At 41.7% G+C, this 13713-nt stretch overlaps 1 protein-coding gene across 2 annotated transcripts in view; it reads left to right on the top strand.

Annotated features, from left to right (window-relative positions):
• basp1 (brain abundant, membrane attached signal protein 1) overlaps positions 1-13443 on the top strand; it is a 49038-nt gene extending 35595 nt beyond the window's left edge. For both annotated transcript variants that reach the window (XM_026149375.2, XM_080292834.1), the window contains exon 2: positions 9272-13443. In XM_026149375.2, the coding sequence (XP_026005160.1) occupies positions 9288-9935 (648 nt within the window). In that variant the 5' untranslated portion in view covers positions 9272-9287 and the 3' untranslated portion in view covers positions 9936-13443. The remainder of the gene's footprint in view (positions 1-9271) is intronic.
• The last annotated feature ends 270 nt before the right edge of the window (positions 13444-13713 follow it).

Raw genomic sequence — 13713 nt, 5'->3', positions numbered from 1 at the left:
CACAGTGTTGTGAACACATTCAGTCATGCATTTTGAAAAGAATAATTTTCTTTCGTAGATTCATGAAAAATAACATCTGACTGTTTCCAAGGTCATCATTCGAATCCAAATGTTTGAAATGTGCAGGAACGTGACAAGCAGAGAATTTGTGACGAGTCGCTTCCCTTCCACACAAACTTGCGCCAGCTTTTGCAGACATGGAGGTCATGTGAACATCTGAGGAGGAGAGGATTTAGCAGAGCAAAATGCCACTTAATCCACAGAGATGGACATAATCGCTTTCAGTTCTGTTTTGTTTTGTCTGCCGTTGCTTTCCTCCGCAGCCAACAAAGCGTCGGGATGGATTTTGTATTCAGTATTAAACGTCTCGGTAAGAAGCGTCTCAAAGCGTCTCGCTGGCTTTAATCTCTGCTGAGTGCGTCCTCTGACTCATAAGCAGCAGCTGAACACACAGCGGCCCTCTGTGGTCCCGCTGCACTGATCAATAACCATTTCCAGCCCAGGAGTTTTCTCAAGCTCTGTCAATTTGAGGATTGATTGTCTAAACAGGACTGAATGTGAGTGTGTGTTTATTCATGCCTGTGCATGTGTGTTTATCATTTGTTTCAATGCACATGTTTGTGTGCGTGTCTTCAGCCTGAGGCCAGAATAAGCAGTGGGCAGTTTGTGTGTACTCTGGGTAATTAAACTGCTCTCCAGAACAAAGTGACGACTTTGTTTAGATCGGATCCTGCCTCAGTTTAAAACCCAAAATGATCCACTCTCTGCTGACAAAATAAACAGTGGCTCAATTACAGAAGTTAGAATAAGCAGTAATTCCTCTTTTAGTAAACTTTAATTGGGTTTTGCAGTTATCGTTTTAATTTGGAATTATAAGTAAGTAAAAAACTTTATTTATATAGCACCTTTCAAGATAAAAATCACAAAGTGCTTCACAGAAGCTAAAACCTAAAAATAAAAATCAACTAAAAGCAAGTTTAAAAAGATGGGTTTTTAGCTGTTTTTTAAAAGCGACCACTGAGTCCACAGATCTCAGGCTCAAAGGGAGAGAGTTCCACAATCTGGGGGCCACAGTTCCAAAAGCTTTGTCGCCTTTTGTTTTCAGCCTCGTGTGCTGGACAGCAAGCAAGCCCTGGTCACATGACCTCAGGGACCTGCTGGGAATGTATGGATGCAAAAGTTCACTTATATACGTTGGTGCTTGTCCATGCAGGGCCCTGAAAGTCAAGGTCAAAACCTTAAACTGGATCCTGAATTTAACGGGGAGCCAGTGTAGCTGAATCAGCAGGGGTGTGACGTGGGAAAACTTGGAGGACTTGGTCAGAAGCTTTGCAGCAGCGTTCTGAACAACTTGCAGACGCTCCAAAGAGGCTTTACATAAACAAGTAAACAAAAAATTACAATAGTCCAGACGAGATGAAACAAATGCATGAATGACAATTTCATAAGACATAAGATACATGTCTGTCTTAAATACATTTATTACAGAATAAAGACTTTCACCCAAAGTCACCTGCTACAGTGTATCTCATGTCCAAGGCATGTACGAAGTGAGCATGAGTATTAATGACAGTATCATCAGCATACAGGTGTATATATGCTTGAAAGTTCTTACACAAGTTTTTTTTAAAGAAATTAAAGCAAAATTGTTTCTATTAGTTAGTTTTATCTCAACTCTAGTTTAACTTTGACTTTCATTTAACCAAAAACTTCAGTAGACCTTGTATTACTTTAGTCTTAGTGTGCTAGGATGACCTTGGTTATGACTTGTACTTTTCTTTGACTATTTTACTGTATCTGTAGTTCTTTTCATAGATTGTTTAAACAAAGATGTCACTAATTGGTCCTAAGTTTTTCAGAGTGTGATCTAGGTGTTTGAAATCCTTAGAACTGTTTTATTGTAATACAATCAGGACTGTAGTTTACAACGTGAACTTTATGTTGGCTATATAGTACAGGTTGAGCCCATAAATCCATTAGGAAAGTATTTACTGAGGTCACAGAACAAAGGAGACTGTATAGACTTATACAACCACAAGTCGTACCCTCTGTTGGCCATTAGAAAGAATGCAGTTTTAAAATACTTGCTCATCAGACATTCAAGCACTGCTTTCCTCATAAATGAGTGTGCATGGTCACTTTTGTAAAGGACTATCAAATTGCACTTTTTACTGTCATGCACTTTACGGTGTTGTTGGAGAGTCCAACATGTACCTTGTATGAGTGCTGTTGTCCTTCTATCTGTTCTATTAAACAATTAATTGTTTAATGTCTTCATATAGAAAAATATTTCATTAAGCAGTGTACCGAAGCTAACTTGACTAGTTTCGTAGAACTTAGAATAAACACATCTTATATTTCATATATATTCTCTATATGTAGCACCTTTGAACATTATTTTTTAATTTTGCCTCAGACACATGAAAATAACCACACAGCTGGAAGCTACAGTAAAATGAAAAGTGTTTACTGTTGGACAAAAATAGCCGTAGCCGCTGGTCCTGCTGTAGCTTTGACACACGTTGTGCAAATTCAGTCCATTCAGGCTGAAATAAAAGAGCAGAGCGTGTGGTGGGAGTGAAGGGAGAACATACTTTTGCAACATCTTTAACTCGAATGTGGAAGTGCTCGTCAAGATCTGGGGTACTGAGCTTTTAAAATAGCCCAGTGCTGTGGGAAAATCGTATCGGTGCAATGTGAAAATTTTGTCTCTTAAAACCCTCGTCATGGACTCCCATCTGTCAGCCACTTGAATACCTCGACTCAGGCTCCTCTGACTGTGCACTCCCAGCATCCTCCGCTCCCTTCTCTTTCTTCCATCTCAGCGCAGAGAGCTTTTTTTTCATTTATTTGTGTCTGTGTGTGTGATTGGGCCAAATTTTCTGCTCCAGTTTTTCTGCCTGTCCGCTCAGCCTCCTGCACTCTCCTGCTGCAGATTGGTGAATCAGTCATTTTAAATCAGCAAGCTGGATGGCAGCGGGAGGCAGTGCTCAGGCCTGTGTTGTGAATTATAGTGTTACATTCGTGTAAAATTTATTCATGAACACACATGGCCGATACTTCACCTAAACCACCCATTTCTCAAACTGTTGTTGGGCATTTGTTGGACCAGTGACAAATTATAGTAAAAATTACGACCCTTGACCCCCTACAGAAGGTTTCTGTCGGCACAAAAAAAGTAGCATGGGCGGGAATAAAAGTCTGACTGAACGAGCAGCAACAGAGTCTAAATCCACAGCAGTCCGGCTGAATTAGATAGCTGCAGCAGCTTGTTGCATACTCGTAGATCTGTTCAGTCTGATGGCGCAGAACTGTTTTAAAATGGAGGTCAGTGTGACATAGGACGAGAAGCTGCTGTTATTGTCCTCAGGGAGAGGATGCTATCTCTGTCAGTGTGTCCTGTGAAACCAGAACTGTGTCCTCAATGTCAGTTTCACTGGAAAAACAGCAAGTGATGCAATCACTACAATGCATTTTTCTCCTTAGAGTCAGTTTTTTTTTCCTTTTGTGTCACATACGGTATCTAATTTATAGGATTTTTTTTTTTGCATCATCTGATTAGCTTCAGTGTACATACAATTTAAAAGAAAACTGAATAAAATATTCTGTAGAGGGCCAGAACTACAAATAAACTGCAGAGGAGAAAAATTAAATAATAAACAAATTAATAAATAAGACATTTAATGAATCACAAAGCAAAAATTGACTAATGTAAAACAGAAATTGTCAGAATTCTTTGAACTTTTAATGAAATGTAAGGGATAAAAAATAGAAGGAACACAAGGAAACAAGTTCATAACATGAGGGGAATTAGTGGAATCTATTTAATGGGGACTACTGTACTTTTTTTGTACCTTAGCCATTTTTGTCCTTCATCCTGCACAAAAAAGTTCATTTTCTTCACTTTAATAAAGGTTAAAAACACCAAACTGCCATTAGTGCTCCTGCAGTTCTTCCTGTTTTCTGCTGTCAAGCTGATTTCCCAGCAGAGTGAGCGTGCGAGCAGGACAGGGCGTCGGACAGTGACAGCTTTAACCTTTAACGTGTCATCTTGGATGGCAGGAACGCAGAACCTGCCAGGCCGGCAGGTTCACTGCTGCTCTCAGGGCGCGGATTCACGGAGACCCTGGGACCTCCTGGAGACCGCCATCTGCTGGACCGGAGGGACAAAAGAGGGACTTCAGATATTTAGTAGAGAGGAATACAGTATCTCTTTAGAACTGCCACATTTTATACATGTCTGATCCAGGTGGCATTATGTGGAGACTGTAGCTGAAGCATAAAGGAGCAAAGATGTGGAGAAAAGTGGAGCAGAGCTGAGCAGTGGTGTCGATGTGTGGGCGTGACAGATGACTCGCCAGAGATGGTGAGAGCTGGAGAAGCTCAGCCATCTGCTCCTTCAGGGACTTCTGCTCATCCTAAACCTCTCTTCCGCCTTTTTGACTCGCCAGACATGGACATGATCGTCACTTAATAATCTTTAAATGCTTTTTCGCCGTGCGCCGCTGCTGTAATCAATCGTGGGTATTGTTAACTCAGCAGATCGAGAGGCTGAGGGATTGGAAAGTCTGTGGCTAAAGGAGGCAACTGCTGAACACAGTGGGGAATAGTAGAAGAAGAAACGCGCAGGTGTGTTAATCTTGGGTGTGTGCAGTCTCAGGAAGAATAAATGGACCTTAGAAAGATGCATCGACGTTTGCTGAGGTCTCTACGGGCTGCTTTTTAAACATGCTGACTGCTCAGTGTTCTTTTATGGGATTTCAATAGCGTCTTTAATTTGACTTTAGCTGAGCTTGAAAGCCTTTTTTTGCTGTTTGTCAGCATCTTCGGGAAGCAAATGTACAGTGGCGAAGACTGAACAATTCCAGTAACTTAAGAGTAAAATTACACTCTTCCCTTTCCCCTCACCCAACCATCTGCGGCATATGGCCGTCCCCTGCATGAGGCTTCTTCCTGTTAAAAATGAGTTTTTAACTCCCCACTCTTGGTCATGAAGGATCATCAGATTATTCAGAGTCCTGGGATGACTCCTGTTGGGCAAAGATAAAAGAATCCAATGATGGCAATTTGTTGAGCGACTGTAGGAGTCCCCAGATGTAGTGAGTACCCTTCACTTCTCTGTCGCGTTTTTAGTCTGTCGCAAAGGTTAAAGTTTCACCTATTAAACACATTTTCAGTTAAGCCAGTGAAGTCTCTCTCATCTCGAAACACAGTTATGAAATTTGGAAATGCAGATCAACCCTGGTCAGAGCACAAGAAGCGATTTCACAGTGATGAGATCAGGGATTTCCACAGTTAGAAGATTAGCTTCTTACAACCGTAACAATGAAAGTGTGTCTAAGTGGATTGAGATACTTGATTCCAAATCCTTGCAGAGTGTGAAATAAAAGGTCAAGGAATCGGCGTAAAGATGAACTGATAAAAATAACAAAGGATTCTCTTTTTATGTGTGGCTTGGAAGTTTGTCCAGTGTTTTTTGGACCTTTGCTCTCTGCCTTCTAGTTGCTCATTTTTTACTTCCATTCAAGCCACTAAGATAGAAGTGGCCACCTTTCCTAAGCACTGATGTTATTGTCCACACAAAGCCATGTTGGAAGGTCATAACGGACCATTCACACTTGCTTTTGTGCTTCTGTGACTGCAGTGTGCAGGTTAAATTAAGTCTTTTGTCAGCTGGGGGCCTTTTCTCCTGGTTGTCTCAGCCCTGCCCCAGCTCTTCAAATACTAAAACCACACGCCCAGCAGTGAGAAAGCGTGCCTTTCGTGTGAATAGCCATTGTTTGCCTGATGATCATGAGTCATTGTACTGGCAGCACAAGCCGGGAGTCAAATGATGTGATGCGGCAGAGAGACTTGCATTGTGGGTCGTATAAAGCTGCGGCAGGAACGTTGGCCCTGGCAGATGCCAACTGTTGGACGCCCGCAGGAACATTGCGTGAATAGTGGAGTAATTTAGTCAGTGGCGACAAGGCGATTAGCATTTTGAGTGGATTCACCGTCAGCTCGGCCCGTTCGCAGGGCAAATTTGTGAGTAGCCGGCAGAGTCTCTCAGTGGTCGGGTTTGTTTGGGAGGAAAAGGTCACGTCTGCGTTCAGAGCCGTTTTGACAGATTTCACACTTTTACAAGTGGCAGCACAAAGAGGACGCCTTGGCGTTAACCACATAACTGAGGAATAATAAAAAGGTCTTGTGAAGTCGGTCCGTCAACATGGCCCCATTTGAGACATTCAGTAACAGAGGGCAGTTTTTTTTATCATTTAAAAAGAAAATAATTATTTGGGGTTTTTTTTATTGCTCAGCCAATTCAAAAACATTCTGCTGGAGGTAAAACTCAAAAGGCAACGCAAACGTCTGCACACGTAACGTAACATAGCCTCTTGATTTAAGTTTCTAAGATGGTGATCTTTATCCGTTACCTTGTTGGTAAGGCAGCTGAATTGCATATTTCACATACACTGATGAATTCAAACTGCTTTAAGAAGAATAGCTTAATAAAATTACGACTTTCTTTTTCTCTATTTTAATCATCGGCGTAGAGGGATCTTATCCGACACACTTCCATCTTTGATCCTTTGCTCCTAATAAGCTTGATTCATTGTGGCATTGAAGTCCTCTCCCCTATGAAGCAGGCAGATGGTGACACTCGTGAAAAAAATCTTCAACTGAAAGACTGAGCCAGGAATCTGCAGGTGTGTGTGTCTATGGGGGTGGGGGTGTGTACTGAGCCTGCACACACACATTTCTCTGCCTGCTTAGTGACTGGTGATTTACAGCGCTCCAAACCAGCCTTTTTTATAGATTCCCTGTGTGCTTCACATCCTGGTTGAGTATTTCAAGGAAATATTCCATCCTGATGATAGAATTTCCTGCAGTACAATTTGAGATTTTCATTTATTCATGAATAACTTGAATGTAGAAATGCTGGGTATGAAAACGTTCATCAGCCAGTTTTGTTGCCCCAAAGATTCATCTTAAAGGTGGCAGGGGGTCAGGCTTTATTAAAAAGGATTACATTGAAGTTTTGACCATGTTTTCAAATTAATCCACTGTTGGGATGAGATATATGACAGAAAATAAGGAAAGAAATTCTCTACCAGGTGCTATTTATTATTCTATTATCATTAATTTTCATGAGATACATGATCAAGGACAGATAACCCATTTCATACATTATCAACCAATATTGTATTCGCATTATGAATTGTTATCGGGCAAAAAAGTGCTGCACCAGTAGTTGGTGACCTTCTTTTGAGGCTGTGATCATTTGATTCATATGCAGGAGCTGTAATATGAGGCAGTGTTCATAGTTTTCTCAAGGCTCATCTGTTGGATTTAGCTTGTGTTGCATTAGGTTTGACATCCAGTATCTTGCATCGGGTTTTGGGTTGGTTGGGTTTAAGAAAAGATGACAGCTTCTTCTCCAGGTATTGAGGATGTTTCAAAACTATTTTATCCTACAAAGAATTAACTTTTAGCTGATCACTTATTTCCGAAGTCAGCACAGGGGACAGATTAACTTGTCTGATTTGTCACTGGCTGCCCTTCCCAACACAACCTTTCCATTACTCCGGTCTTGGGATCAGCACCAGGAGCATACTGTCTCGTGACCCCCTGAGGCTGGGTTTGTGTCTCTCCCTGGTCTTAAACCAGGGATCTGTCTGCCATGAGTAAGGTGCATGCATTAATCACTACAACATGGAGCCACTAGGATGATAACATCTTACTCAGGCGGCTAGAAGGTTGAGGAGTGTGCCTACTGGTGATATGAGGCTAATGAACTAATTGGTCATTCTAAAGACTGAAAACATTTCAGTCAGGTGGGAGACAAACTGCAGAACTTGTATGGCTAATTCGTGTTAATCAGAATTACAGAAACTCATACTTGGTATCGGTTCTCTCGCTTTATCACTACCCATAGGATACTAATCTCTGCACTGAGAAGATTTAACCCCAGAAATCTCATTCTGCACACTAAAACAGCAACTATTATTTTACCCAGTCAAACACAGATCTTTTTTATGTCTACTTCTCTGCAAAAATAGTCTTTCCCATCAACCAAGATAAGAATTTAATTAGCCATGTTCGGCAGCCATTTGAGGAACTTAAGAGACAGTTTGATTTGAGTGTTGTCTCAGTAACTTATTTGAATTTCCTCTTACTGCTGGCATCTGAGCTTTGAAAGCTCTTTTGTACACTTATAATTAGATGTTCCTGATCTGAAAGCTGAAAAACTAGATGTGCCTATTCTGTGTTGTCCAGGATGATGGAATACATGAGCGAGGTCTCTTTTTTGGACTTGTAGTTTAAAGGCTTCTGCATTTTTCTTACAGTGAACATCAATTATTCCGATGACTATTACTTCATCTAGTTTTTTCTCTGTTGTAATATGTGGAAAATGAAAATATCATGCTGTGCTTCTCTCTGGGGGGCATGTGGGTCATGCTGAAAGAATGCATTAAAAATGTAATTTGAGAGCTGGTTTTCCAGAAATGCGTGGCTTCTGCATACACATTACACGGTCCAGATTTTGCACTTTTTGTCTCAAATAAGAAGTGAAGACTGATGGTGCAACAAAACAACAACCTTTCAGTGGCCAATAGCTTATGAAGATTAGCTCATAACCTCTCAATGTCCACCCGATTCTGGCAAATCTCTTGGGACTCAGGTTAGATTGCATTTTAGCCACATGCCAAACAAATATAGTTTCAGAAAATTTAAATATTTGAAATTTCAATGCTAAAAATAAAAACTCTAATTAAAAAGTAAATGTGAATCTGATCTAACTTCCGGTCTTTGGCTGGTCAATCAATGCATCTACACACCTCATATTTCCCTTCCAGGTCTTTGATTATATGCCTTCCAACACTACAGGGTTAGGGTTCCCGCCCATTCACACCTCTCACTAATATGATCCAGATCCATGCTTCTTCCATTTGCAGTTCTGTGGTTTCTGTTAGTGCACAAACATTGAGCTAAGACTAGCCTGAATAAAACTTGGTGCGGATGATTTTGGATTTCTGGGAAATGTGACTCGTTGCACCTCCTAGTGCTTTAACATGGTATTACATGAAAGTGCAACCCAGCCTAGTTTTAACTTAAGGCGATATCTCTCCAACACAACACACATACGTCTCAGACAGAATGCCATAGCGGTTGTTTGACATGCTGTTAATACATTTTGCTATAGCTTTAATGCATTTTCACCTGAATGCATTCTCTGTGATATAATATCTACTTTTACTAAAAGTCTTATTTTTTCCTTCTCTTTCAGAGGCCAGTGATACAAAATGGGAGGCAAGCTCAGCAAAAAGAAGAAGGGGTACAGTGTAAACGATGACAAGGCTAAAGACAAGGATGCCAAAGCAGAGGGGGCCTCAGCAGAGGAGAGCGAAGCACCGAAAGACAACAAGGACGGGGCTCCAGCTGCCGGTGATGCTAAGGAGATAGCTAATGACACGGCAGCCAAGGAGGCGCCAGCAGCTGATGCCGCAGCACCCAAAGAGGAGGAAAAGAACGCAGCTCCTGCCGCAAAGGAGGCAGAGAAACCTGCCGCCAACGCTGAGCCCAAAACGGAGGCGCCCAAGAGCGCAGAGCCCGCCAAGGCCGAGGAGAAACCAGCCGCCCCTGCCCCGGCCAAAGAATCGGCCCCGGCCGCGAAGGAAGCCGAGGCTAAGGCCGCGGCACCCACCCCTGCAGCCGAGAGCAAAGATGAGGCCGACGCCAAAAAGACTGAGGCCCCTGCGGCACCAGCAGCCAAAGCCGAAGCGGCCCCCGCTGCCTCCCCCGACCCCAAGCCTACAGAGGCAGCGGCAGCTCCCGCCCCAGCAAAGGAGGCCACCCCTGCTCCTAGTTCAACACCAGCCGCCGAACCTCCCAAGGAGGCAAACGCCACAGAGGCACCAAGCAAGGATCAAACCGTAGCAGTTCAAGATTAATGGACAGCCACTTTTCGGAAATGAAGAAATAAATTACCTAACTCAACAACGATGAAGATTAAAAAAGAAAGAAAGAAATTTACTAGTCCACCCATATTATGATAATAACAATAATAATAATAATTGTAATGATGAAGATTTGTTGATCGAGGAGGACTGAAGCAACCACCTGGAGAAGTTTCCCACCGCTGCAGATGATTATTGCTATTATTATTGTTATGTTTTATTCTATTTTTTTTCTGCCGTAGTATTTGAACTTTGATACGAGTGTATGTCGGCCATACGCCTCGCCATTTATCCGCCATTCCTCTCGCTCATACAGTCCCACAAAGTTTGGCCTGATTCCCACGTCAGCCCACAGAAGGCTCCTGCATTCGATCTGTGGACGTCTAAATTTTGGGGTTCTGATGGAGGGAAGGGGAGAGGTTAAGAAAACACCTTACCAGCTGGACTCAAGTCGAATCTGTCCCCTCTTCGGCTCTCCCTCTTCCTCTCATCCTCCTCGTCAGAATATTGTGATTTTGGCTCTGGCCTGGTACCTCCAGCTTTTCAGTGCTGTGGAGTCGTGGTTGTGGTCGTGCGTGATTGTGTGTGGTATTGTCGGGTTGTGTTGCTTCCTATTTTTCTCTCTAAAAAGATCCCACTTTCTTTGAAGAGCTTTTACTTGGAGATTCATTGTGAGGACTGGGAATTTTCAGGCTTTCTAAGGCATTTCGCAAGGTTGGTAAAGGTGGGCTTTGCAGAGAAAAAAACAACATTAGACATTAAACAGTTGTAGGATTTTTCAGATAAACTTCTACATTTTGTACTGAAACCCTTAGCTATATTGTTAGTAAACTAAGTGGGTTTTTTAACATTTGTATTGCTTAGATAATCTGCAAAGCCTCGCTGAAAAGATCTCTAAAATGTTCTTAGAAAGTTCAATGCAAGCCTCTCGTCCTCGAGCAAAATCTGAAGACAAATTAGAGTAAAAATTATCGTATACGTTTTTTTTGTTTGTTTGAAAAGACATATCTTTTGCTGACCTGGGTGAAGTAGACAGTACGGTCACATCTTAGAGGTTGTTTGAACTTGCTTAAAATACCAAGAAGGTGATGTTTGCTCCTTCATGGGTAGAGCTCAGTTAGTGAATGCTCAGTTGTGCCTTTGTAACCTAAATAGACAAGACTGGCACTCAAACATCCTGTGATTGTCTGGAAGACAAATCATTTCCTTAGCGAAGGTAAAAGGGTGTAAAACTGACTGCAAGACACACTTTCGATTCAAGTATTAGCAGCACAATATGTTTCTGAAAAAGTCAACAGTGGATTCTTTTACTTTGAAATAAAATTGTTACATGCTCACATACAATCTCCTGACACGGAAATTTCAACAGTTAAAAAAGACACTATCCAACTAGTAGAGCCGTTTCATATTCAAGTTTAATGGCCCTACCAGAGCAAACCTTACAGCACTAAAGCAGTCTGCCCTGTTGAGCAAACCTCACCCTTTTGGTATCAAAGCAGTGAAAAGGCCTTAAGCGAGAGCGCTCACAATGCTGTTTGACCCAGGTCTGATTTACTGGGTTTTGAATCAGTGTAGCTTTCCACCACTAACAGTCTGATACCACTGAAGAACAGGCAGGAGGCAGGATTTCAGCAAACGATCAGAGCCATCAGCAACCAATTCAGTGTAATATGGTCCATGTTTCTAAGGCTGGAAGGAAAGGCCTTGCACATGGAAGGGAGCCTCTGATTTAGTCATTATCGCCATTCGTGCATTTTCCTTTACTGTTTGGAAATATAGGTTACATGTATGTACATCTGTGCAGTGGTGGAAGGAAAAGTACTAAAGTACACCTTTGATACATTAAAAACTAGCAATATTGATAGATGTCTCCACCCAAATTTATTTTTACTGTAAACACCAAGCACACTTTTGAAAACACCCAGCTTCCACCGCTTGAGGAACTTTTTTTAAAAGCCAAAACACTTTGGTGTAAAACCGTAAACAGTGTGAGACTTTGAAAGGATCATGATATCTTTGGTCATGGCAGTGGAGTCCTGCAAACAAAAATAGCTTGGGACTAAACTTCCACAGCAAAACTTTAGGATTCCAGCAAAGGAGAGACTTAGGTTGAGTTGCGATGGACGAGGGGAGGACGATGTAGCATAGAAGAAAGTAGAAGAGACATAAATGGCACGTGATCCAGTGGGTATGCCAACAACAGTATGCATCAAATATGACGTCTTACCCAAGTGTATTAGAACCACATTGCACAGTGTGGCTCAAATTGCATGTATGGAGACCTTTAAGGGTTTTTAGTGGGAGTAATCTTGCACAGAGATGGATGCTTAGAAAGCAGCAGTTGTGGTATTGACTCCATTCTTGGTTTTTCAGTCGTGTTCATCACTTGTGCGAGTAGGACGTGGCGGTTGTTCGGCATGGTGTTAACTCCACCCATCCTCCGCTACTAATGAATTACCTGGTTAAAAAAGTTAAGGTGACATTACAGCGTTTTACAGAGCTGAGCATCCTTAAACTCTCAGCAACCAGCAAAAACCAGCCCATTCAGATTCACACATGTGCAGGTTTACGGTGATACTGAGACAGTTCTAACTTGCCACATGTGGACGTTTAAAGACCCCATAGCATCACTTTTAAATGCACTGGTTAAGTGTAACCCAAATCTCTGTCTTGTACTAAACCTGTGTGCATGTGCGTCATGCTGCTTGTGTCTTTAGCACAGTGCAGTTATGCAGCACTCTCACTGCAAACTAGTGAAAATAGAATACACCGGCCCAGGAAAGACAAAGGAGGGATTTTTATCATTGATACTACAGTAGAAACATTTTGATGATTATCATATGAGATGAAAAAGGAAGAAATGACAGTGAAAGAAAACCAGCAGGACAGATGGAAGGAAGAACGTGAAGGACAAGAAAGCTCAGATTTTAGATTGTACTTCATGATGAACACAGTGGACGAAGTAGTACGACTTTATTGAGCTAAATGCTTTTGCACAAAACAGTCAAGTAAGGTACCAGCAACCCAAAATTGTGCTTGGCTTATTCAAACCAACATTCGTCTTTCCACCTTTGCATGTATGTAAGTATATGTATATATATATTTAGTCATCTCAGCCATCCATCTGCCACTTTTCAGTTCCATCCATGTGACGTTCAGCGTTTTCCTCCCAGCACTCGTCAAACCGTAGCAGAAACAAACACTCGAGGAGCGCCGCTTGTCACTTGGCTCAGTTTTTTCTTCCTCTCTTGACTCAGTAACTTGCATGTCCGTGGTTGGGTGAACCTGTAGTCCTGTCTTTTTGGTCAAGTGGAAAAAATAATAATTTTTCAGTCTGCATCCATGGCAACTACAGTTGATATTTTCATCCCATGTTTCATCACTGCTACTTCCACACCACACGTTCAGACAAACAAACAAAAAGATGATATGGAAATTGATGCATTCAAAATTATATGTACTTGTATAAATGGTGGAACAGTAATAAAATGTACTAAATTGACTTGAGGATTCTGTGCAATGCAATTTTTTTCAAATGCACTCCAGACACATCAGAGTCACACCTGCCAATGAGGCTGATACGTTATTGTTACATAGTAGCATTTGAACAAACAATTTAATGCAGCGTTAGGAATATTGTAGAAGAAGAAATTAAAAAGTGAAAGTACATTTGTGAATGTGATAAAAAAAAAAAGGTCAGTTAAGCCATATTTCATTGTTCGACTGACAGAGTATCTAGTGATTCTAAACTTATCTCAAGCTATCCTCAAGC

This window comes from Astatotilapia calliptera, chromosome 18 (genome assembly GCF_964374335.1).
Source record: "Astatotilapia calliptera chromosome 18, fAstCal68.1, whole genome shotgun sequence".
NCBI lineage: Eukaryota > Metazoa > Chordata > Actinopteri > Cichliformes > Cichlidae > Astatotilapia > Astatotilapia calliptera.
The sequence above is the reverse complement of the archived record's forward strand: the minus strand, read 5'-3'. Positions and strand labels throughout refer to the sequence as shown.